At 46.9% G+C, this 25711-nt stretch overlaps 3 protein-coding genes and 1 non-coding gene across 6 annotated transcripts in view; 1 reads left to right on the top strand and 3 right to left on the bottom strand.

Annotated features, from left to right (window-relative positions):
* Nucleotides 1-64: 64 nt before the first annotated feature.
* Nucleotides 65-4971, top strand: Aamp (angio associated migratory cell protein). 2 transcript variants are annotated; one of them, XM_008825699.3, is made up of 11 exons: nucleotides 65-295; nucleotides 787-942; nucleotides 1496-1615; nucleotides 2157-2296; nucleotides 2543-2687; nucleotides 2938-3021; nucleotides 3116-3231; nucleotides 3350-3453; nucleotides 3599-3689; nucleotides 3896-4050; nucleotides 4506-4971. In XM_008825699.3, exons 1-11 carry the CDS (start codon nucleotides 175-177, stop codon nucleotides 4579-4581), a joined length of 1308 nt encoding a protein of 435 aa, XP_008823921.1. In that variant the 5' UTR covers nucleotides 65-174; the 3' UTR covers nucleotides 4582-4971. The 2 variants fall into 2 exon arrangements, with proteins under 2 accessions (XP_008823921.1, XP_008823920.1); XM_008825698.3 differs by having other exon boundaries at nucleotides 784-942.
* A 136-nt stretch (nucleotides 4972-5107) lies between these two features.
* On the bottom strand, nucleotides 5108-8395 carry Gpbar1 (G protein-coupled bile acid receptor 1). 2 transcript variants are annotated; one of them, XM_008825697.3, is made up of 2 exons: nucleotides 7675-8395; nucleotides 5108-6348 (listed from the first exon to the last, which is right to left on the bottom strand). In XM_008825697.3, exon 2 carries the CDS (start codon nucleotides 6316-6318, stop codon nucleotides 5305-5307), a length of 1014 nt encoding a protein of 337 aa, XP_008823919.1. In that variant the 5' UTR covers nucleotides 6319-6348; nucleotides 7675-8395; the 3' UTR covers nucleotides 5108-5304. The 2 variants fall into 2 exon arrangements, with proteins under 2 accessions (XP_008823919.1, XP_029415855.1); XM_029559995.1 differs by having other exon boundaries at nucleotides 7703-8395.
* Nucleotides 8396-15967: 7572 nt separating this feature from the next.
* The window catches only part of Arpc2 (actin related protein 2/3 complex subunit 2), a 38693-nt gene continuing 28949 nt past the window's right edge, over nucleotides 15968-25711 (bottom strand). The window contains exons 8-11 of the mRNA XM_008825695.3: nucleotides 20603-20729; nucleotides 19192-19292; nucleotides 18753-18853; nucleotides 15968-16418 (exon numbers count right to left, since the gene is read on the bottom strand). Of these exons, the coding sequence (XP_008823917.1) occupies nucleotides 16394-16418; nucleotides 18753-18853; nucleotides 19192-19292; nucleotides 20603-20729 (354 nt within the window). The 3' untranslated portion in view covers nucleotides 15968-16393. The remainder of the gene's footprint in view (nucleotides 16419-18752; nucleotides 18854-19191; nucleotides 19293-20602; nucleotides 20730-25711) is intronic.
* Nucleotides 17522-17621, bottom strand: LOC115068932. Its single transcript, XR_003848273.1, has one exon. It is a non-coding gene; the product is annotated as a small nucleolar RNA U13 (small nucleolar RNA).

Genomic DNA, 25711 nt, shown 5'->3' with positions numbered 1-25711 from the left:
CATTCAGCCAGTCCACCCCCGTCGCTATTGGCTGGGATGCCGTAGCACCTTCAGCCCGGGAGTCGCCTACGCCTACTTCCTCCTGGGAGGAGGGGCTCGAGTTCCGCGTCGTCGCGCAGAGCTGACTCTGGGAGGCGTTTGGGCCCAGAGAAGTGGATCGGTAGCTTACGCCGCATGGAGTCCGAATCGGAGAGCGGGGCGGCCGCTGACACCCCCCCGCTGGAGACCCTAAGCTTCCATGGTGATGAAGAGATCATTGAAGTGGTAGAGCTGGATCCAGGTCCCCCGGACCCGGGTGAGAACTACCGCTGCTGAGGCCACAGTACAGGAGGCGCTCACTCCTGGCCTCTGACCCCTGCTTCTCCCCTTCCCCTCTACCCCTTACCGGTCGTTCCTACCGACCTCTCTCTCCCGGCCTGCCTCCCCTACCCCCACACTTATTCCGAGGCCTGGCTGGGTGGGGGTTCCTTGACGCCTCCCCTGGCCCTTCCCCTCACACACCCCCTTCCCAGCATGCCCTCTGTCCTCTCTTCCTACATGGTTGCTGGCCAACGCCAGGTCTTCAGACCTCTGCTCCCCACCACCCTCGTGGGGTGCCAAGATCCCTCCTTCTATCCCCTACACCTATCTGCCCGACACTACCTTACCTAACTCTGGTCACAAGACAAGACACATCTTACCCTCTGGCCACATGACCCACCTTTTAGCCTCGGCCTCCTCAGTCTTGACTCCTTCCCTCTTATTACACCTTCCGTGCCCCATCTTTTAACGTTTTCCCCAAAGCAGATGATCTCGCCCAGGAAATGGAAGACGTGGACTTTGAGGAAGAGGAAGAAGAGGAAGAGGGCAATGAGGAGGGCTGGGTCCTGGAACCTCAGGAAGGGGTGGTCGGCAGCATGGAGGGTCCTGATGATAGCGAGGTCACCTTTGCGTTACACTCAGGTAGGTCTTTGAGAGATCACTTCAACAGTCCAGGTGGGCATTTGAGCTTGGCCTGTTGGCCCTGGACATTTACCACCTTTGTTAGTCTTTCTGGATCTTAGTTTTCTTTAAAAAGTTGTCTTGGATGGAACTAGAAGTAACCTAGTAGAAATTAGAAGTCATTGGCACTCCAAAATGAGCATGTTTTCCATAGTAAGCCAGGCTCCTGAATTGAAGCTTTCCTTACTTGATTCATACCCAGCCTGATGGTATCCCATGATAACTCTCAGCTCTGCACATAAACCCATCTCTTGGCTATCGCCTCTCAGAGTGGGATGGTGAGGGAACAGAACAGCAGAGGGATGTGCCCTGGAGGAGGACTTGGTGGGTTTGGAAGAGGATTTCTCTAACAACTTTATGCTTGAAACAAGAACTAGATGCACTCTTCCTTTCCAAGAGGGGAAGACCTATGACTTTGGGGAAATGGGGTGGGTTTCTTAAAGGTTCTGAAGGACAGAACTCTAGGTGAGTGCTCCATTCTGTCCTCTTACTCATGGACTATCTCTTGGGACAGCATCTGTGTTTTGTGTGAGCCTGGACCCCAAGACCAACACCCTGGCAGTGACAGGCGGTGAAGATGACAAAGCCTTTGTATGGAGGCTTAGTGATGGGGAGCTGCTCTTTGAGTGTGCAGGTGAGAGGCTGGGGAGGGTGTGTCTTAGCGGATGGCCTGCGGCGGTTGACTGTCCAGCAGCCATTTACAGACCTCTGCCTTGCACTGGACCCCAAGAACCCATAGAAGACAAGTAATGGTCTCATGGGCATGGAGTTGGGCAGGAGGTACTAGATGGCCAAGGGAGTCTAGCTAGGGTGGGCTAAGAGGAGATGGTGATGGAGGTGCAGAAGAGGGGTGGGGGTGCATGGCCTAGGAGACAGGCTCTGGATGGTTGAGTAGTTAGTGGAGGCAATAGCATGTGTTTTTGTTATTGGTCCTTGGGAGTGCAGTATGTTTGGCCACTTATTCTGCTAAGGCCTCTTACCATTTTTTCTAGTTGGTCATTTTAAAAAGGTGGCCAGGTACCTGGATCATACTTTATTGATTTCTTGGTTTGCTTTCTTGCTTTTTTTTTTTGTTGTTGTTGTTTTGTTTTTTTAATGGGCTATATACATTGGGCTAGCCTTGAACTTTCTACATAGTCCAGGTGGGTTTGGAATCTGCCCACTTATCTTTGTAGGCCATAAAGATTCTGTGACGTGTGCTGCTTTCAGTCATGACTCGACCCTAGTGGCTACAGGGGACATGAGTGGTCTTTTGAAAGTATGGCAGGTAGACACGAAGGAAGAGGTCTGGTCCTTTGAAGCAGGAGACCTGGAGGTGAGATCCTTGGAGTGGGATTCAACTGTTGTGGGACCTCAGGTAGGGGTGAGAGCTGGGGGTGGGGGGTGGGCTATCTGTACTGGATAAGTCTGCTTTGAGCCAGTGTACCCCACCTATAGCAATGTACCTGATTACATGCAAGGTTCTTGCTGACCCAAGAAGTAGGGACACCTTGAATGGGGCTCATGGGCTCCTAGATAGGCTAAGGGGCAGGCCTTGCTGCTAATCCTTCTTCTCTGCCAGTGGATGGAGTGGCACCCTCGGGCACCTGTCCTGCTGGCAGGCACGGCTGACGGCAATACTTGGATGTGGAAGGTCCCAAATGGTGACTGCAAGCCCTTCCAAGGCCCCAACTGTCCGGCAACCTGTGGCCGAGTCCTCCCGGATGGTGAGAACTGCCCTGAGCGTCTCTTCCAGGGGGCAGAGGTGGATCCTGGGTTCTCACCTACTTGAGCTACAGCTAGCAGACTCAGGTCTGCTCTTGGGGCAACCACAGCCATCAGCCCCTTACTAGGTTTCACCTGTGTGTCCAAGGAGGGATTTTTGGGGCCCCCAATTCTATTTTCCTGTCCATTCTCTGCTTGGTTATGTCTGAGTGTACCCTCTGGCCTGTGATCATCATTGCCTCTGGCCCTTAGGGAAGAGAGCTGTGGTAGGCTATGAAGATGGCACCATCAGGATCTGGGACCTGAAGCAGGGAAGCCCCATCCATGTACTGAAAGGTATCACAAGTGGGGGAGGTGTTCACCCAAGCTTGAGGGATGGGTTTGAGAGCCAGGTGCAGGACTCAGCCTGTGTTTCCCTCCTCCATCCTAGGGACTGAGGGTCACCAGGGCCCTCTGACTTGTGTTGCCACCAACCAGGATGGGAGCCTGATCCTCACTGGCTCTGTGGACTGCCAGGCTAAGCTGGTCAGTGCCACAACTGGCAAGGTGAGTAGCTTGGTGCCTCTGCTTGGCTGAACCTTCTGCTTTACCCTTTCCCTTCCCCTTTCTTATGTCAGGGGAGCAGGAGCCCAGTTCTCCTGAGACTCTCTCCTCTTTCCCATAGGTGGTGGGTGTGTTCAGACCTGAGACTGTGGCCTCCCAGCCCAGCCTGGGAGAGGGGGAAGAGAGTGAATCTAACTCAGTGGAGTCCTTGGGCTTCTGCACTGTGTGAGTATGAGCAGAGCCTTGATCTGGAGACCCAAGAGACTGAAGGAGGTGGCTTTGGGGAGAGGCCTGGGCTAGGGGCCAGGGATGAGGGAAGGTGTGGGTGTCCAGGGCCTTAGTAGGCTTCCTTTTGCTGTCTGCTTCCCAGGATGCCTCTGGCTGCTGTTGGCTATCTGGATGGAACTTTGGCCATCTATGACCTGTCCACACAGACACTTCGGCACCAGTGTCAGCACCAGGTATGGTACTGGTGCCTGGGACTGTGTTCCCATTCTGTGGGCTGTTGTCCTGGCTATGGAGTAGCTAGGGCCTCTGGGAGCGTGTGCCCCACACTTGACTCTTGCTCTGTCCTCTGTGGCCCTTCCTCTATGAGGTGGGGATAGGGTGTTCTCCCTTCTCCCCTGACCTCTGCTCTGATCTGTCATTGTTTCACATACCTGGGCAGTCGGGCATTGTGCAGCTGCTCTGGGAGGCTGGCACTGCTGTGGTGTACACCTGTAGCCTGGATGGTATTGTGCGCCTCTGGGATGCCCGGACCGGCCGCCTACTCACTGACTACCGGGGCCACACTGCTGAGATTCTGGACTTTGCTCTCAGCAAGTAAGCAGAATGGGCAAGGGCAGGCACCTGTTTGGAAAGTGGGCCTGGCATGGGGTGATGCTGGAGCTTTTTGGGGGTAGGAGGAGAGCCTGGCTGTACCCTGAGGAAGGAATGCTAGGCCACTTGGGCGAGCACAGATCTGGGCTCCAGCCCCATTCCAGGTTGGCAGTGATCTATGATAGGGTGGGAGGCTGAGAGGCTGGTCCCACTTGGTTCTATGTTGCTCCCATGCAGGGAGTTTTCTCTACTGATCCTCTTATGGGTTTTATGGATGAAGATGAGGGAGCCAAAGCTCTCTGGATTTGGGGGAAGGGCCTGTGAACCAAGTGCAGGACTCAGTAGACCTAGAATAGAGGGTGTGCTAGAGAATTGCCCTAGGGCTCCTGGGGAATGGGCTTGGGACTAGGCCCTGGGTTCCTTAGTCCCTTTATCCCATCCCTGATTTCTGTCCACAGAGATGCTTCCCTGGTGGTGACGACATCAGGAGACCACAAAGCGAAAGTATTTTGTGTGCAGAGACCTGACCGTTAAAGGTTGCAGCCTCTGGCGTGGTGTCTGGTGTTGAGGATGAAAGGAGACTCCTGCCCCCCTGAAGAAGTGCAGGGTGCAGAGGGAAGATGAGGGGAGGGCATTTGGACTGCTTTCCAACCCCTTCAGCTGATCTGCCTCCCATGTCCCTTTCTTCCTTAGAGACCCACCTGCCAGGCCCTCCCTCCCCATCCAGCCCTGGGGACCTTCAGAAGGAGTCCCACTTTTCTTTCACTTTCATTTGCTGGTGTGAGCCATGGGGTGCGTCTTTGTATGGGGGGGTAGGTCTTTGAGGTTCCCGTTCTTTCCCTTCCCAAGTCTCTGGGGGATGGAAAGGAGGAAGAGAGACTAGTTACAGATTTTAAAAATGTAAATAAAATATACTTCCCAGAAGCAGTGTCTGTGTGCATTTTGTGGTGGTTAAACTGGAGGAGGAACTGAGGAAGGCCGTGCAGGGCGAGGCAGGGTGTGGGATGTCAGCCCACCCTCCTGTGGTTTATATTTAATACCACGATGTCTGGCTGTTTGGAGGTACAATCTCCCTTGGTGCTCTGTCTTTGAGTCAGTCTGCCTGCCTCCCTTTCTGAAATCTGGATGAGATATCCAGTGGTGGTGGCCAGAGGAGCTTTATTTGGTTAGGGTAGGTCTCATGGGGTAGGGGCTCCAATCTGAAGTAGGGCATGTGAGATGGACAGATGCTCTAAGGAGGCAGCCCCAGCCCTTCCTCTACCTCAAGTCCAGATCAATGCTGCTTTGGTTAGTGGTGTAGTGGGCGGTGCTGGGGCCTGGACTATTCCTGTTGGCTCTTCCCCGAATCACCTGCAGCCATCTTTGGGTGGAAGCCCTCCAGGGGGCTGTGTAACGTCGATTACCTAGACCCATGGCCACAGGCACAGCCGCTGCACTGGCACTGCCTAACGAGATGAGGGACAACAGAGTTCCAGGCCCCAGTGGTGGGCGCTTCTCGTAGGCCAAGACTGACAGGAGCAGTGTGGCCACATAGGGCCCCCAGCACAGTGTGAAGAGCAGTGTGGCCCCCGCCTGCGCCCTGGCCTGCCTCCAGGTGAGAGACTGGGCCAGGGCAGAGGGTGCGTTGCGGCATACTGCCCGCTCCAGTCGTCGGATATCCTGTAGCTGGCGGTGGGCCGTGACTAACACACGGGCTGAGAGAAGGGTAGCAGCCCCCACAGCAGGCAGCAGGAGCCCATAGACTTCGAGGTAGAGGTAGGGGGCTGGAAAGACAGCCTGGGAGCTGCAGTTGGCATCGGGGCTCCAGTGGTTCCAGCCCAGAGCAGGCAGGCTGGTAAAGAGCAGGGGGCTGGCCCAGGTGAGAAGGAGGGCCAGCTGTATGTTCCCACAGGGCCGGGGCCGGAGTGGCTGTAACACTGCCACGCAGCGCTCCCCATGTACCAGAAGCACATTGGCCAGCAGGGAGAGGAAGGAGAAGTTGGGGACCAAGTGCAGAAGGAGGCAGGGCCAGTAGCCTCGGCGGCTGTGGCTCCACAGCCCGGGTAGTATGGGCAGTGCCAGCCCTGTGAGCAAGCCTGACAGCAGCAAGCTCAGGAAGAAGCAGCCCGCGGGTGGGCTGCGCAGGTGGCGGTCTCTGACGATGCCCAGGGCCAGGAGCAGGTTGGCGACAACAATGAGGCTTGCCAGGGCCAGGGAGAGCCCCAGAGCCCCCATGGAAATGGCGCTGGGCACCTCCCCGGTGCTGTTGGGTGTCATCTTGGGTCTTGGCATGGGGGAGGCTTGGAGCTGCAGTCGGCATGCCTGGATGGAGGAGGGGAGCGGCCAGAATTAGGTTGGGGCCTAATTAGGTTGTTCTCCTGGTGGGGACTGCACATTAATCCAGAGATTGCAGACCCATGGACTGTGGGCCATAGCCTGTGTGCTGATACAGTTTCTCAAGTAGTTGCCAATTAAAGAAAAAGTTAAATAGAAAAAAGTCAGTTTTGGTTTCTCTTAGAAAAAAATCAGTTTTGGCAACACAGATGGTATGGTATCTGAGTAGAGGCTGCCCTTCAGGGTGATCACCACAGTGCCCAGCAAGCAGCTTCACCAAGCCCGATTATTTGCCAGGCCTCTGGGCAGTTGTGTTTATGCCTCTGTTTAGTCTGAAAGTGGACCCACCCAAAGCATTTTGTTCATCTTTGCCTGCCCCCAAGATGCCAAAAGACAGGCCTGGTTGGTGGGGATGGGCTCACAGCCAGTCACTGGGTGAAAGGCTCCTGCAGGCCAGGACTGGGAAGTAGCAGAGTGTCCTGTCACTGCATCCCCACCCTCTCCCACACTGGAGACTGTTACAGCTCAGTGAACAGCCTCTGGGTAGGACTTCCAGCCCATAAACTTGACTCGTCCGTTCCACACTAGCAACAGGCCCTTCCTGGGAACTAGAGGGAAGGGTGGGGGAGATACTTGGTAAAGAACTAGGGGTGCCAAGAGCAAGGAGAGGACCTTGTATCTCATGAGGCTGAGTCCAGAGGACAGGGAGGAAACCCTCCAAACTACCCACCACCATCCTTGCCTTACTGCCTGGTCTCAGCCCCAAGCCACAAGCTAGGGCCAGGGGGAGGGGTCCTGGATTCTGTGGGAGCTCCTGTTCTGTCAACAGGGGAGCATCTGCTGTTGCTAGGATCAAAGTCAATACGGAAGGATTCTGCCTCCCCTTCCCTGGCCTCTTTTCCCAGGATCAGTGTCAACTCTATGATCACTTTGGCTGAGAGATGCTCTTTCTTTCCAGCTGCTCCCAGATCTGCTGTCCCCCCCTCCTTAGCCTGTTCATATCCCTGAGAACCCTCCATGCAGGACCTATCTTTCCTGATCCAGCAGTCCCCTTGTTTGTTCCCCTTCTTTCTCTATACCATGTACTTTATTAAACCCTTCAAGACCTGGCCTGAGCTGGAACTCAGAGCCCTTCCTTGGCATGAGTTTCTCACTGGTCTCCCCCAGAGGAGCAAGAAGGGCAGAGTTCAACCTCCAGTTGTGATGTCCTGGTAGGGTGTAGGCTATGTTACCCATCTACCCTAGTGGCTTGCACCAATACAGTGATCTTTTCAGGATCAGGCCTGGAGAGGAGAGAGGGGAATAGCTACTCACATGGCTGTTAGGGACAGGTGGTGCTCACCAGCTGAGCTTTTCTCTGAGGGTCAGGGAGTCACAGCAGCTCTTCTTGCAGGGCTTCGGACCTCATCTGGTATCCTGGCCAACGAGTGCATGGTGCTTCTATGCTGGGGACAACAGGAACCAGGCTTGTCTGCCCAGACTCTGCCCTGGCCTGAGTTCCTGGAGGGATGGAGGAGCCCAGGCTAGCAGGGCTGTCTTGGCTCCACCTCTGGGGGTGGGACTTGGCACATCCTGAGTAGCTTCTACTGAGAGACCTCCCCTTATGTACTAGTGACCCTCTCCCTAGTGGTCAGCCACCTAGCGTGGTAGTTCCTCACTTCTGGGAGGAACTCATCTGGGAAACACATTTAGTTAATGAATAATAATGTATGGCATACACCCTCCTCCATTAACAGAACCGTTTTAGGCATCTTGAACTGAATGGCCAGCCAGTGGTCCACAGCCAGCTCTATATTCCTGGTGATATACCAAAAGGGTACATGCATGTGAGTATGAGACGGTGGGGGTTGGGGGCCTGAAGATCTTCAGTGAGCACCATTTCCTAAGAAGACTTTCAGCTTAGAAATACAGCCATGGTCTTCCTGACTTTGGGGTCATCCTGCACCTCTCAACTGTTTTTATTTTTACTTTTGTGAGACAAGGGTTTCCTGTAGCCCCTCAAATTCCTATGTAGGCAAGGATGACTTTGAACTGCTGATCCTCCTGCTTTCATCTCCCAAGTGTTAGGATTATAGTTGTGTGTCAGCATGTCTGTCTCCAGTCCCTGTTTTTAAAAATTTTTTAAATTTAATAACCACATGATTAGAAGCAGCATTTCATTACAGCTTTAACATATTCAGTAACACATTCCAGACACTCCCTACTTCTTTTTAATACTGTGCTGGGCATTGAACCCAGGGCTTCATGCATGGTGGGCAAGCACTCTACCAACTGAGCTATATCCTATCCCTCAACTTTTTGTTGTTAATTTCATTTTTAATTATGTGTCAGTTCTCAACTGTTAAGATTTTATTTTTAATTATGTGCATGTGTGTGGGTATGTGCATATGTGTGCAGGTGCCTGTGGAGGTCAGAGGCATCTTCCTGGAGCTGGAGGTACAGGTAGTCGGGAACCACCCAACCTGGGTGCTGGGAACCAAACTCAGTCCTCTGCAACAGTAGCACATGCTCTTAACTGCTCTCTCTCCAGCTCCCCACTAACTATTTTCTGAGTCAAGTTTTGGGCTATGCATAAGGTATAAATGGAGCTGGTGTGGTGACTCAAGCTTATAATTCCAACATTTGGAAGCTGAGGCAGGAGGATCACTTGAGTCTGAAGCCAGCCAGAGTTACAGTAAAACCCTGTCTCAACCCACCACCCCCACCCCCGCAAAAAAGAAAAAACACCTCTTGAGGTTGTTGTGGGCAATGTCATGGGGTAATATAGGCAACCATCGAAACAGCAGTGCTTGATGGTAAAGAGGGGAAGTCAGATCAACAAGTGACTCCTCCTCTAATGGGCTTACAGTTAAAGTTGATATTGGCATGAGAAGAGCTGGCTGTGGTGCCATGGCTTTAGTTGTGTGAATTTTGGCAAACCGTTGAAGTTCTCTTAGTTTCTTCATCTGCAAAATGGAGCTCAAAATTGTACTTATTGTACTTACCTAAGTCGGGCCTGATGGCTCACATCTGTAATCCTAGCACTTAGGAGGCTGAGACATGAAGATTGCAGTGAGTTCTAGCCAGCTTCAGAAACATAGTTAATTAAGACCTTGTCTCAAAAACAACAGCAGAAAAACAAACCCTTCTTAACCCAAAAACAAAAAAAGGAATACCTCCCCATTCCAAAGTACTCACCTTTTGTGCAAATGAGGTAACAACAGGTCAGCACTTGGCTTGTGAGCACGTGATTATTATTAATGCTAACATCATTAGGATTTCCACACCTGTCCCCTCCAAACAAGAACTCTGCTCAGAAAGGCTAATAGCTTATGAAAACTGAAGAATGGCAATATTGCTCCACAGGAAAACTGGAAATGGCAGACTGAGAGAAAGGCAAGTTCAGAGTGGAAGCATGGGATATCTTGATTTCCACCTGAAGTACAACTTTAGGGTAAGGGGCAGAGAGCTCAGTGACACTCCCTAAGGCCTGAAAACAGAAGGAAGTAGGCTGAGGCCACAGCAAGAAAGCTGGAGTGAAAGTGAGGGGACTCTAGTACCTGTGGAGAAAGGTGGCCCCAAAGGCAGGAGGCCTGAAGACTCTGGCACTGCCTATCCTGTCACTTTTCGGGGTCCATGAGAGGTGGGACTTCTGGGAGATTAAGCAGGGCAGCCTCAAGCCCATCCTCCAGGAAGCCAGCACACAGTTCTCAGACCCACAGAGAGGTGGGGCAGAAGTCATAGGTTCTGGGAGAGTTCAGCCTGAGTCTGAACTGAAGTGGTACGAGACTCCTCAGATACAGGACTGCCAGGAATAAATAGACTGTTTTGTACTCCCAGCCAGGCCTCCTTCCCCAGAGATCCAGGATATCTGTGTTTCTTCTCTGCTTTGTCTAAACACTGTGTGTGGTATGACATATGAGGGGGAACAGCTTGGGCAGTGGGAGCTGGAGAGCCTGGGTTCTCTCCTGTGTTCAGCTCAGCTTCTCCCTCACCAGCAGCTCATCTGCTGCTTCTCTGCAACTGTCAAGCCTGGGGCGTGACTCATCACCTTGCTCTGCCCTTCCACCCACAGAAAGCTCTGGAGCAAGTTTTTAGATGCTCCATCTGCTGGCTGTGCCCCCAACCTGCGGTCTTTCTGATGGAGAACAGGTACTGGGGTGACCCAATCTAGACTGTCAGAAGCCTCCTGGGTTTCTTTGGTCCTCTTTCATATTTTACTTTTCTGTTGCATTTGGGACTGGGTGGGTGAGGCCTGAGAGCAGTCACACACAAAAGTCTGCCCCAGAGAGGCAGGATGTGAAGCTTCCTGGACCCTGGACTGCCTCCCCAGTTACTGTTAGTACTTTTTTTCTTTCTCCTGAGACATGGTCTTGGTATGTAGCCCAGCATAGCCTTAGAACTCCTGATCCTTCTGCCTCAGTCTCCCAAGTGCTGGGATTACAGATATGGATCTAACTTTTCAGATACTGTAATGGATGGCCAGATTGCTGGCTTCAGGAAGTTGTATTCAATGTTTAGCCAGAAGAAACTGGGCCCTTAAATCTAAATGACCACAACTGGGCTGGAATATAAACAAGCTGAGGACCAGTTGATGCTGTGTGAGAACGTTGGCTTGAATTCTGGCACAGTCCTACTACATACACAAAAAAGGATCCTGTCTGATTCCCCAGGTTTAGGATGGCTGTCTGGGGTCTGATATGGACCCTAGGAGCCACGCATTGCAGAACAGGGCAGCACTGCTGGAATGCTAATTCAGGAGGGGGGGTCAGTGGGACTTTGATAGAAGATGGCAACTAGATGTCAACTGCCACATACCAGTGTCTATTAAGTAGCTTAATGCAGCAGCGAGGGCTATTTCCTTCCCTGACCAACCTCCTCCCACCCCCATTTCCTACTGTATTCTCGTTTCCTTTCTTGCCAAACTCCTTGTTCTTAGCTTGCCCAGAACAGATCCCTCAATTCAGATCTACAGATTCCTGCCCTCCTCAACCACTCCAACATTCCTCCCTCCAATAAAGGCTACCCAAGCAGGGCATGGTACAACTATCTTAGGGAAGGTGTGGAAAACCCCGACAGAATGAAGTATGCCTTAGACACCACTCCTCCAAGACTCCAATTACTTCTAGCACAGTGGTGCACACCATTAATTCCAGCACTCAGGAGGCAGAGGTAGGTGATCTGAGATCCAGGCCAACTTGGTATACACAGTGAGTTCCAGGCAAGGTGGGCCCACGGGGAGGCCTTCTCTCTAAAACAAAACAAAACAACCCCCAAACAAAAAAAAAAAGTCCTTATTTGTTGGCGGTGGTAGCACACGCTTTTAATCCCAGCACTTGGGAGGCAGAGGCAGGCAGATCTCTCTGAGTTCCAGGCCAGCTGGGGCTATGTTACCCTATCTCAAACTAAAGACAAGCCCCCCACCAAAAAACCAAAACCAAAACCCCCACTCCATATTCTGTCTGGTCTTGAGTTATATAAAGGAATCTAGGTCTGGAGAGATGGTTCAGCTATTAAGAGTATATATTGCTCATGCAGAGGACCCAGCATTCACATCAGGTGGTGCTTAACTGCCTTTAATTCCAGCTCCAGGGGGATCCGATGCCTCTAGCTTCTTCAGGCATTTGAGCACATATGCACATACCCACACACAATTTTAAAACTCTTTAAAGTGGAGATCCAGTTTTGCAACCACCATTTGCTGAACATGCTGTCTTTCCTCCAGTGAACGTTCTTGGCCCCTTTGTCAAATATCAGGTGGCTGAAATTGCATGCACTCATATTTGGGTCTTCAATTTTGTTCCATTGATCTATGGGTCTATTTTTGTGGCAATACCATGTTGTTTTTATGACTATAGGTCTGTAATACAGTTTAGTATCTGGTATAGTAATCCCCCTAGCACTGCTCTTGGTGCTCAGGGTTGCTTTGGCTATCCAAGGTTTTTTGTGCTTCCATATGACTCTTAGGATGTTTTTTTCCACATCTGTGAAAAATGTCATGGGGATTTTTATTGGTATTGCATTGAATCTATAAATGGCTTTTGGTAGGATGGTCATTTTCACAATATTAATTGAGATATTTAAAATCTCGTATTTTTATTCTTAGGCTTTGTTTTTTGTTTTGTTTTTGAGGCTATTGTGAATGGGAGTGTTTCCATGTACTCGTTCTCTGATTGCTTGTTATGGGTATATAGAAAGGCTACAGACTTTTGTAGACTAATTTTGTAACCTGCCACTTTACTGAACGTGTAGATTTCTAGGAGTTTTCTAGTGGAATTCTTGGTGTCTCTTAGATATAGTATCAACTGCAAAAAAGGGATAATTTGATCTCTTCCAATTATTACTCCTTTAATTTCCTTCTCTTATTGCTCTTGCAAGAGTTTCAAGCACTATGTTAAAGAGGAGTGGAGATAGTGGACAGTCTTGTTTTGGTCCTGATTTCAATGGGAATGCTTCCAGTTTTTCTCCATTTAGAATGATGTTGGCTGTGGGTTTGTTATATATGGCTTTAATTATTTTGAGGTATATTCCCTCCAATCCAGTTCCCTCTAGGACTTTGAACATGAATTCTGTCAAAGGCCTGGATGTGGTAGCACACACCTTTAATCCTAGCACTTGGGAGACAGGGGCAGGCAGATCTGCCTGGTCTACAGTGAGTTCCAGGCCAGCTGGGACTGCAGGGAGACCCTGTCTCAAAAAGACCAGAAAAAAAATCTTTAAAGTGGGTGTTGGAGAGATGGCTCAGTAGTGAAGAGAACTGGTTGGTCTTGCAGAAGACCTGGGTTTGGTTCCCAGCACCCACATGACGGCTAGCAATTGTCCATAACTGCAGAAGCACGGACACCTTACCAGTGGCTGCATCACTGAAGAAAATGTCCCTCTCTTCTAGTCAGCATGATCATCACAGAAGAGAAGGCAAAAAGAATTTAAGAGTTAGAGAATGGGAAGAGTCATGAAATACTACCAAGTTAGAACCACGAGCACACAAGCAGCTATGGATACCCGTACTAGTCTGGGCCCTCCAATTCTTGATGATGGAATAGTGGAGGTGCCCATGATGTCTCAGTCTCATCCCTTCCTGAGTAGTAATGACTGTTTATGGATGCTAGGGGAGAGGGGATCATTTTCTCTAATGGTATAAACACTGGGAGACTCGGTGGGAAAAAGGGGTCCATAAGTGGAAGGGGTATGAATATAATCACAATATTTTATTTTTCATATCTTAAATATGAAACTGGCAAAAAATGAAGTTGGATGTGGTGGTGCATACATTTAATCCCAGTAATGGGGAGGCAGAGGAAGGTGGATCTCTGTGAGACGGAGGCCAGTTTGGACTACATAATGAGTTCCAGGTCAGCTGGGGCTAGCCAGATTTAGAGGCTCAAACCTGTAATCTCAGCATTGGAAAGCTGAGGCAGGAGGATTGTTATAAGTTTGAGATCAGCTTGGGCTACATAGTAACATTCTATAAAAAACAAACTGAATGGGGGCTGAAGAAATGGCTCAGCAGTTAAGAGCACTGGCTACTCTTGCAGAGGACCCGTGTTTGAATTCCAGCACCCACATGGCAGTTAATAACTCCAGTTCCAGGGGATCCAACACTGTCTTCTGACCTCCTCAGGCATTGCACAACACAGGTGCACTTATTATACACATGCAGACAATATACTTACGCACATAAAGTAACAATAAATAAAATATTTTAAAAATGGAGTGAAGATGAAAGTCGTTGACCACAGTGGTGCTTGCACAATCCCAGCATTTGGGAGGCAGAGGCTGGCCTGACTTACAAAGATCGCATCAAAAAACAAAAACAATGTAAAAATCCATCAAAATTACCTTTGAAATCCTCTTAAATAGCTATGTAGTCAAGATTACATGCCACCTTCTCTCAAGATACTACTTATTGTTTGTTATATTATTTACATTTAACCTCAATTTCTACCTTCCAGAAGCAGGAAACTAGGAGAACCTGCAGGTCCCTAGGAACCCATGCCAATGAAATAAAATGAGGTGTAATGACTAAACAGTCTGCAACCTAGGGCTTTTACATTTCTTGGACAAAAATGAGTGTAAGTTCTCCAATTCTGCCCTGGTGTGCATGCACAAAACCATGTCTCCAATCAAAGCGTGTGATGCAGTGACTGCTCCAGCCTGTGTTATACCAAGCTACCAAAGTAAGACAAACGCACAGTAATACAAAATACAAGCACAGACAAGTGTAAGTAAAACAGGTTAGATGTGAAGAAAGTAGATGCCCTATATGTAATTTCTTGGTGTAATACTGGGCTATCACCATTCAAGGTGTCACCACTGGGAAAACTACAGAATCTCTCTGTATTATTTCTAATGAATTACATGCAAATAAATTTATCATCTAAATTTATCATTATCTCTTAAAATTAAAATTTTAGTAGATAAAAGTGCTGGATATATATAGTCAGGTGATTGTACAATTCACTGATTCTCAAGCGAGTTTGAAACATATTACCTGAAATGGAGACAAAAAGAGAGGACAGCCTCCAAACCAATTTTGGATTCCCTAAACCAATTTTGGATCCCCTAAAATTCCAGATAATACCTCATCCAAGCAAATTTAATTTCTGGGGCCAGTGTCTTACTAGGGAACAGCATGCTCTGCTAGACTCCTGTCTACTTGTTAGGCAGACATCTCCCAAAGTGAGCTTTGTGGAGTAAGCCAATCGCTTAGGATATGCAAGAAAGAGGACCTATGGCTAGCCAGTTTGCATTAACTCCACACCCAAATCTCCATCAATGTCCTGTAGAACTGTATGGAGCATATTTTAGGAAATGCCATATATAATTTATGATTAAAGAACAAGCTAGAAAGCATTTTTTTTTTTTTTTGAACAGAGTATCATGTAGCCCAGGTTGGCCTAAGTTCACTGTAGAGCTGATAATCTTGAACCTTTGATCCTCTTGCTTTCCCCTCCAAGTGCTGGGACTAAAGGTGTACACCACCAAGCCCTGTTTATGTGGTGCTGAGGAATGGAACCCAGGGGTTTTTGCATGGCTAGGCAAGCAGTGTATCAATTGGGATAGATCCCTAGTTCCAGAGAACATTTTAATTTGCCTATAACTTTCAGGGAGTTTCCTAGCTAGCCACTCAGCACCAGCTAGTTTTAATAATCAAGCTTTATACCACAGGATGCATGTTCAAGTTCAGAGCTCATGTGTGGGGCACATCTCTAATTCCAGCACACAGGAGATAGACACAGGAGGACTTGAATTTCAGGGCATGTTGGGCTATATAGAGAGAATGATCCTGTCACAAAGAAACAAGCCAACAAACAGGTTGGTTCATGCCTATAATCCCAGAAACTCAAGAAGAAAGCTGAGGCATGAAGATTGCTGACAGTTTGAGGCCAATTTGGGATACAAAGTGAGAAACAAACAAAACCAAAAACCTCTGCAAAACAAACAGCCCTTCCAACTTTACATTCACAAGCCAGCCCTTCTTTCTTCTAGAGAAAGGAAGATCCAAACTATATGGGCTCTTGAACAAGAGGTTTTCTAGCATAGACTTTCAGGTTCAAGGGCAGTATAAGTCCATCCTTTCCATCTTCTCCCCTTTCAACTTACAATCCAGAAACCCAGAAAAATCTCATATAAGATAAAAGTTTTTCTTTATTAATGACCCCAACCGTATTTCTTTAGATACAGGAGTTTTGAACTCAAATATTTAGAAGAAAACAAGTTAAGATTGCATTACCTGCAACTCATTACCAGTAACATATTGCAAAGCGAAACAGCTTGGAAAAGGGTGGGAAGGGTGTGAGGGAGGAGAATAAAGAAAAGGAATTAAGTTGATCAAGTGGAATTCTTTTTTTTTTCTTTTTTAAATTCTTGGGAACTATGAAGTCCTTGCAAGCACAGCTCGTTTCTGCAGATTATTTTCCAAATGCGTACAAAATGGAACCCAAAGGGAGAATCCCTTAAGAACCTGGAGAGGTGCAACATTCAGGGCTACGATTATCCAGTAGCAAGCGATCCAGCCTTCGGTCGACAATGCTTCCTCTTCTGTTCCCAAGAGTTAGCGGGATGAAAATGTCTTCCCCCTTCAAAAGCAGAGATGGAGTGAAGGCTCATTTCCAGATGTCCTTTCCTTCCACCCTACACTCTTAGATTGGGAGTGGGATGCCAAACCACAAAACAAGAAGGAAAGGAGAAGATTCCTCAGGTAAAGTATTAGAGCCACAGGGCATGGCCAAGATCTAGCTTTCACAGAATGGCCTTGCTGTCTTTCTTTCTAGCCAATACTAAGTAAGTCCATGTTGAACCCATACAGTCATTAAATATATCTAGCAAATGGGAGAATTGCTTGTTTGTAATTTTTTTTTTTTAGACAGAGTGTTACTATGTAGCTCTGTCTTGGAACTTGCTATGTAGACCAGGAATGGCCTCAAACTCAGAGATTTGTCTGCCTGTCTCCCAGATGCTGAGATTAAAGTCATGTGCCACCATGCCTGACTTGTCTGTAAATTTTAGATAGTCAGATGGACCTGAATTTCAGCTCACTCAGGCTCCTCCTATCCAGTTGATCCCATTAGGTAACAGTTCCTTAACCTTTCATTGTGGGGGCAGGAAGTTAAAAGCCATTTTCAAAACTTTCAAGGTTAAAGACACTTCTGTTATCATGTGGTGACTGCACTCTGGCTCAGAGAACACATGCCTGATCCTAGGGTCCTGAGCTGTAGTGTCCTACTCTACTCAGTGTATCCCCAGAAGGGCCACCAGATTCCCAAAGACAGCCTGTAAATGGTACATACTTGGTGAAGCAGCCTGGAATCAAGAACTGAGAACTATGGGAAAGGAGAGCAAAAACAAGATCTCTAATCTAACCTGTCCACACTTAGCAGGATGGAGTTTTGTGCACAATTTATTATTCCTTTTAAGGAATCATCTTTCCTCAGGTCCACTTGTATCAGGACAGGGACCTAGTTCTACTTCCTTTTCCCTCATTTGGCAGCATATCTACTGCTTTCCACCATATTTTTTGAGACAGTGTCTCTCATTGAACCTGGCACTCACAGACTGGTTAGGATGGCTGGCCAGAGAGCTAATGGAATCTGCCTGTCAGACCCCCTGCACTAGAGTTGTAGATACAAGACACTACGCTGGGCTTTTACATGGGTGATGGGGATCCTAATTTCTTTTTTCATGTCAGATGGGTAATGTGCCCATGGGTAACAAGCTTTCAGGGCAGCACATGTCATGCAACTGCACGAACACCCAACCATTCTCATTTCTTATGCTTGTATGGCAGGCACTTCACTGACTAAGCCATCTCCCAGCTCACTGGTTTGTTTTTTGAGATAAGATCTTGCTAATGTTGCCCAAGCTGGCCTCAAATTCCTGGGCTCACCGATCTTCCTGCCTCACCACCCCGAGTAGCTGGGACCATAGGTTCATGCCACAACCTGGGCTTCTGTATAGTTCTGACACACCACCCACAGCAATTTTCCCCTTCTATTCTAGGTCACCAAAGTGGTGGCTGGTGGAAAAGCACTCCTGTATAAAGAGCAAATGGAAAGAAACGGAAGATGCTAGGGTGCAGACAAGGCTCTGAAGGGATACTAAGAACGTGCATCTCCCTGGGCATACCATTACCTGCACATCTTGGCTTTGTCATCTTCAGATGTCTTATGCAGCTTCCACTTCACAGCATGGTATCTAATACCATCTCACTAAACAGAGATCTAGCTACAGGCTGAATGCTAACCCTTGAGCCCTAGGTGACAGCTTAGAAAGCCAGAAGTGACTTCCACCAAAACCTGATGTTCCTACCGCTGAATACCCTAACACACTGTTCAATACTCAGTCAGAGACCTTTCAAATAGCCTTACATTGCAGGGAAGGAGCTTAAAGTGTTCTGAATGCCAGGCGCCACAGAGTGAACTCTAGGCACATCATGTTGGCCTCTTGAGCATAGCCATACCGCTTACTGCTCTGCTTGTCATCTCTCTCTCTGACAAAGGCAATCTTTGCCCTGTGTACCTTCCCTGCTGAGAACAGACCAGTAAAAAGTACACTGAGGAACTGACTGGTTCTAGGCCTCTTCATACCACTAAATACCCTGAAGTGATTGACTGCACCTCTCTATACTAGGACGAGACATCTTTCATTAAGTCCAAAGAAAACAATTTCTTAGTGAAAAAGGCCCTTTGCTTAAAAGGTCCTTGTTTTTCTTAGCTGTCATTCTTGTAGTTCACAAAGAAGCAGGAATAAAGAAACCATTTAGAAGTGAAAGACTGTTCATTTCATCTTCAATTTAGTAGCTATAGGCCTGTCCCTGCTGGTCTCATACTGCTCAGTCACCTGGGGGCTCCAGGCATCAGGACCTATAATTTCTTGACGCACACAGGAGAGGAAGGTGGTTCTGTCCTACTTACGTGATTGTTTTCATTTCTTTTTTCTCGGCATCTGGGCGTGCACGGTTGAGCACCTTGAGGAAGTCTGATGTTTTTGCCCGCATACGTGTGTGAATATAGGCCTAGGAACAAACACAGCAGGAACTGAAGGAGATGCATAGTGTAGAACTATAGCTTTGATTTAATTAGGATAAACCAGGCTAAGTTTAGGAAGTTTGGTAACCTGGGTGGGAAGGTTAACAGAAAAAGGAGCAATTCCAGAGAGACATATTCCTCTCTCTACCATGGGCTGGATGAGGAAAAGGGAGTCAGTGGTAGTGGGTGGGCCAAACATGGAGCTTTGAGCATGCTAGGCGAGTGCTCTACCACCAAGCAACACTCTTGGTTCAAATTAGATGATTTCTTAAGGTCTCTGGAACTTTCTATTAGGACTAAACAACAGATGCTGGTGGCCCCTCACCTTAGAGCACTTGATGTGGTAGTGCAGGTAGTCTCGGAACGTGTGGATCAGGTTGATGGTGTTGTCTCGAGCATTGGCATTGGTGTGTCGAGGGAACAGCACTAAGGGTAGGAGAAGCAAAAAAGGCATCAGGGGGTGACACAAATGCTACCATCAACTCTCTCCCAGAACAAGGACAATCTCCTTGTTTCAGTCCTCCTAGGCTTTGTTCCTCCAAGGTTTGGTTCTTGAGACAAGGAAGGAATAAACAGCAGAGTTAAGGGTGGTGCCTGCCAATGAGGACAACAGTGGAGCTCATGGCACAAAAACTGTGTGACCCTGGAACTCGCTCCAAATATGGATTCTATGCTCAACTCTAGATTTTAGGTTTAGGAAACAATGCTGCCTGCCCTAAGTCCTTGGTGCCAAAGTAGACTATCAGAGAAATTACAATAAAGAGAATCTTCTGGCAATGAAAACTAAACATTAGACAGGCCAGAAGAACAAGTTGCTTTGTCTGTGGCTAGCTCAGCCACCCATAGACCTGTATAGATACCATGTAGACTTTGCACTGGTACAGACCTGCCTTTGAGCTTTTTGGAGTCTTCTCTAGCTCCTGTTCCCGCTGTACTCAATGATTTTACTATCACAAGGAGCCCCAAGCTCTGTGAATTCTGCTGAATAGGAATGCCTCATAAGAAAGGGTGGGACTCCTGGTTCTCCCTTTACCTTGGCTTGAAAAGAAATGAACATCAAGCTAGGAGACAAATTTGACTCCAAGTTGACCATGATTTATGTGCCATAAACAAAGAAATGTTGTCAATGAAACTCACATGCCATGAACTGTAAGATGTACCTCAATTTCAAGGACAAAAATATTGGGGAAAAATGTACAGCTTAGATAGAATGAAATATGGTAGATTAGTTGGAAATAAACAGCTATACCCTCAGCTCAATGATGAGTTAAATAAAGCTTCATAAAGGGATAATTCTTTCAGCCATGTCAGGTGCAGTGTGGGAATGGGCTGTCAGCTACCATGATCAGCCAAGTTATGAGGCTAACAAAAGTGGAAACAGTAATGGCTTTGCTTATCCCTAACTTTTGACATGTCACCTCTTTCCCTTTTAAGAAAAACAGAAAGAAAAAGGAAACGATTACTGTACCAAAATAGCACCTTGCCTGCTCTAGAATCAGTGCTCTGTAATACCCCTTCCACAGGACAAGTGGAAACACAAATACACTGGTATGCCTGCTTTTGCCTGCTAGACATGTTAGCCAAGACTGTCCAGATTCAGGCACTCAGCCATGGGAATGAATGGCAACTGCACCTTGCTGACTGAGGGTGGTTGATGTTTTGTGCAATGCTAAAAACTGAACACAGGGTTATGTGCATGCTAGGCACTCTACCATTGCCTTACAGCCCAGCCTCACCAAAGGTGATGTAGCCAATGTTGTCACCCACGGCAGCATCTGTGTCTTTCAGTTCTAGAGGAGGTTCCCTGTGGCTAAAAAGGACCTGGGGGGCTGTGTGGCTGGCTCTTCGTCCTTCTTTGAATTCCTGTGGAGGAAAATAGGATAAATTAATTTATGATTAGCAGCACCTTATCTATCTTATGTGCTGGGATCTGATCTTTGTAATCCCTTGGACCAGCAGATGAGTAAAAATAAATAATGTCAAACCTCAACTACTAGAATGCTGGCTGCTATCAGTGTACTTCAGATTCAAAAGAGAGAGATTAGAGAGCACTGAACAAGCCAGACCTTCAGACTGTGATGCACAGCACTGCTCTTTCCTCTTTCTCTTATTTTGGAATACCATAGCAGGAGAATTCCCATGAGTTTGAGGCCAGCCTGGGTGGGATACAGAGCAAGTACCACCTCAGGGGTAAGTGCGAAGACTGTCTCAGAAAACAAAACAAAAAGACTAAACAGTCTGTAATGCACTGGTTAATTTAAGATAAGCACTTTCACATACAGCTTGCTTGTAATATAGTATGAAAACAGTTTGTTCTTAAATCTTCAAATAGCACTCAGGCTTTAGCTAGAATCTTAAATTCTTATTTATTTATTTTTTTTTGGTCTTTTTGAGACAGAGTCTCCCTGTAGCTCCAGCTGTCCTGGAACTCACTATGTAGACCAAGCTGGCCTTGAATTCACAGAGATCTGCCTGCCTCTGCGTCCCGAGTGCTGGGATTAAAGGCGTGTGCCACCTTGCCTGGTGAGTCTTAACTGACCAGTTTCCCATTACTTCCTTGGCTCCTATTTCTGCTTCCAGTTTTTCTTCACCCCTCTCTTCCCTATTTTTTTGAGACAAAGTTTTATGTAGCTCAGGCTGGTCTTAAACTCCTGATCCTCTTGCCTCTACGTCCTCAGTACAACTATACCCAACCTTCTACTTCCAGCTTCATGAATGTCACGCTTTTATTACATGTTGGGCCTTGGCTAAGTATTGTTTCACAAAACTATCTTTTATTATACCCTTTGCTATTTAGAATCCATCAGTCAAGGAGGCTGGAGAGATGGCTCAGTGGTTAAGAGCACTGGCTCTTCTTACAGAGGACCTGAACTCGATTCCCAGCACCCACAAGGCGGCTAACAACTGTCTGTAACTCCAGTTCCAGGGATTCAATGCCCTCTTCTCATCTCTGTAGACATTGCGTGACACAGTGCACTTACATACAAGCAGGTAATACACTCATACACATACAATAAAGATAATAAATATGTAAAAAAGAATCTATCAATCAAAACTCTAACCTCTGGAGCAAACTTAACCCCTCCTTTGGGGTAAAAGATAATGGAATTAAAGAATGTGAGTTGTCTTAGGAGGCTAGGGAAGGAGAATCAGTGTCAGGCTAGTCTGGGCTATACAGCAAGACCTTTCTTCAAAAAATCCTAACAATCCAGTGGCACATACTTATAGTCCCAGAATGTGGGAGGTGTACACAGGAGAATCAAGAGGTCAGGGCCATCCCCAGTAGTCAAGAAGCTAGCTTTAGCTACATGAGCATTTGTTTCAAAAACCAAACCACCAAAAACAAAGAGCTCATGACTCCTAACAAAATATAGGGGCTCTCATCAAACAATACAAAAATGACTGGGCCATTCCTTTTATGTTAGACATACCAGGTTTGTTAGACAAACCGTGTCATTCCTTTTATGTAAGACAGCCTCTTTGAAAAACAGAGGAGGAGGAATAGAGCAGGAGCTTTCTTGTGATCCTTAGACTCTTGGTTTTTATAGTCCATACGTTCCTTCCTACATAAACAGATGAGTGAATGAATAAAAATTATACCCCTGGCTAGGCGTGGTGGTGCATGCCTTTAATACCAGCACTCGGATCTCTGTGAGTTCAAGGCCAGCCTGGTCTACGTAGTGAGTTCCAGGACAGTTGGGGCAACAGGGAGACACTGTCTCAAAATAGACCCCCCTCCAAAAAAAAAAAAAAAAAGAACCAGAATTCCCAGCAATGACAGCAACTCACAGAAAGATTTGGATTCAGTCCCCCCAAAACCTCCTCTTTCCACAAAAGAAACAGATTCAAGTTCAATGGGTAGACTGAATGGGCCCTTCAAAACATGGCAACTGCATGGTGCTAAAGACTTTTCATGGTCTCTTAGGATTAGGACATTGAAAGCATGGTCACAGAGCATTTATTTGATCTGCAAAGTTTGGCTGCTGATTACCTCTTCTATGGTACAGCTTCCAACAGCTAGGGACAGGATTCCTATACTGAGGTTCACCCACCCAGGGCTCAGGGACCATTGTGAAAGAGGAGGTGGAAAGATTCTAAGAGCCAGGTAGGAAGTGCATGACCATAGAGAAATAGTCCTACAGGTGCCTGGGACCCTTCTTATACAAACGTGTCAGCAATGGTGTCAGCATGCACAAGATCCATGCAAACTTAGACAGACAAAAACCCAGCATAGAACTGTAGAAATGAACAGCAAGCCCCAACCGTAGTCTAAGAATTATTGGCAGCTGAATACTGCTGGGTGAGGAAGAGCTGATGTTGAAGGGAGACTCTAGATAGACTGAAAAAACCCTGATGAACTTGCATGAGGGACATTTCAGAAAACTAACTTTACACAATAGGCCTTAATACAAATGACAGGATGTATGAACTCCCATGGGGTGGGGATGGGGCTATGGAAGGGTGCCAAAGGGGAAGGGGAAATAAAGATGAATTTATGTATGAAATACAAAAAAATTCAATAAAATATTTTTTAAAAAAATGTCTTAGGCCAGTCTGGATTATATGAGACCCTGTCTCATCCCTAGTCCCCATCCCCCAAAAAGAAAGAGATCTGACTGAGAGACAGTTTGTTTCTGTAGGAAATACCCTTTAGACATCTTGAAGTGTTCACTTCTGCCTGGTTTTCTCTCTTAAATGATATTCAAAATACCAACAAGACCCACCCAAACAGATCTCCATCTTCATTAGTATCTTTGTTACACAGACACCAACCATATTACTTCCTTTTCTTCCCCTCCTGGAATGTTTGCTGAACATCATTTCTTTCTTTTGAGTGCTGGGATTAAAGGTGTGCACTACCACGCCTGGCTTTATAATTATTTCTTTTCTTTTTTGTTTTGGTCTTTTTGAGACAGGGTCTCCCTGTAGCCCCAGCTGTCCTGGAATTCACTATGTAGACCAGGCTGGCCTTGAACTCACAGAGATTCACCTGCCTCTGCCTCCCGAGTGCTGGGATTAAAGGCGTGCACCACCACGCCAGCATTATTTCTTAAAAAAAAAAAAAAAAAGTCTTTATGTGTGTGCATGCACACCATGGTGTATGTATGGAGATCAGAGGACAACTTTCAGAACTTGTTTCTCTCCATCATGTACCAGGGATTAAACTCAGGTCATCAGGCCTAGTGACTGTACCCACTGAGTCATCTCCTCAGCCTATGACACTATGTCCTCCAATAAAGTATAATTTATCACACAGAGTTCAAATTAGAATATATGTATGTGTGTATATATATTTCTTCTTTTTTTTTTGTTTTTTGTGTGTACCTTTGAGATACAATCTTACTATGAAGTCCTGGCTGGCCTGGAATTCACTATGTAGCTAGAACAGGCTGGCCTGGAACTCACATAGATCCACCTGCCTCTGCTTTCAAGTGCTGATTAAAGGTGTGTGCCACCATACCCAGTAATGGTAAATTTCTTTTATAACTTTGAAGGAGGGAAGACTTTCTAACTATGACTTAAAATCTGGAAGCTGTAAAAGAAAAATATACTATGTAGAAATAAACTTTCACACAGACAAAACTGCACAAAACAGTGTTTTGAAAATCAAGAACTCAAAAACTGAGGCTAGAGATGGCTCGGAGGTTAAGAGCACTAGCTGTTCTTGCAGAAGACCTGGGTTTGATTCAGAGCACCCACATGACAGCTAACAGCCATCTGTAACTCCAGTTCTGAGATGATCTGATACCCTCATCTGACCTCCGAGGGCATTACATGACATAGGTGCACTTACATACTTGTAGGTAATACACTCAGACACATAAAAATAATAAAAGTATTTTTTAGAAAAGAATTGAAAAAAAACTAGGGGCTGGAAAGATAGCTCAGCTGTTAGGAACACTGGCTACTCTTTCAGAGGACACAGGGTTCAGTTCCCACATGGTGGTTAACAACCATCCTTAACTCCAGTTCCAGGAGATTGGACACACTCTTCTGGCCTCTGTGACCACCAGGCATGCAATCTGGTGTACATAACATACATACAGGTAGGCAAAAAACTTATACTCATAAAATTTAAGAGGCTTTTAAAAGCAGGGCATGGTGGTGCACACCTTTAATCCCAGCACTCAGGAGGCAGAGGCTGGCAGATCTCTATGAGATCAAGGGCAGCCTGGTTTACATAGCAAGTTCTAGGCCAGCTGGGGCTACAGGAAGACCTAAAAAGGAAAAAGAAAAAATAGTAGCAAAGTTAAAGAGAAAAATGTCTTGGTAAAAGAAAAGTACATGGACTTTAATGTAAGAAAAGATGTTTTGACTTCACCTAAAACAGGATGGCATTATCACTTTTCCCTGTTAAAGTAGCAGAAATCCAAGTCTGGGGAGTGGTACTCATTCTGTTGGTGGAAGAGAAACCAGTCTGACTCCTCTAGAGATTGTCTACCAAGATTACTAATTCTGACTCAGGGCTCCTGGGTTAGGTAACAGACTATATAGATTCACCACAAATATATAAACAGGTAGAAGAGACCCTCAAAACAACACTGTCTAAAAGGCAGATTGTGTCTTGTCTTTGAACATAAACAAGTGGTTTCCACTTGATTTCTCTCAGTTATTGGCCTGACTTTATTTAATCTTTGAACATGAAAAGAACTTTAGTTTTTCATTGATTCATTCGGTCTTTTTGAGACAGTCTCCCTGTATCCCCAGCTGGCCTGGAACTTGCTCTATAGACCAAGCTGGTCTTGATCTTACAGAGATCTGCTTGTCTCTGTCTCCTGAGTGCTAGGATTGAAGGAGCGTACCACCATACTCAGCTCATTCTAATATTTTTATTTATTTAAAAA

Source organism: Nannospalax galili, unplaced genomic scaffold, assembly GCF_000622305.1.
Source record: "Nannospalax galili isolate Female #2095 unplaced genomic scaffold, S.galili_v1.0 scaffold127, whole genome shotgun sequence".
NCBI classification, from domain to species: Eukaryota; Metazoa; Chordata; class Mammalia; order Rodentia; family Spalacidae; genus Nannospalax; species Nannospalax galili.
This window is presented reverse-complemented; position numbering and strand designations above follow the sequence as displayed.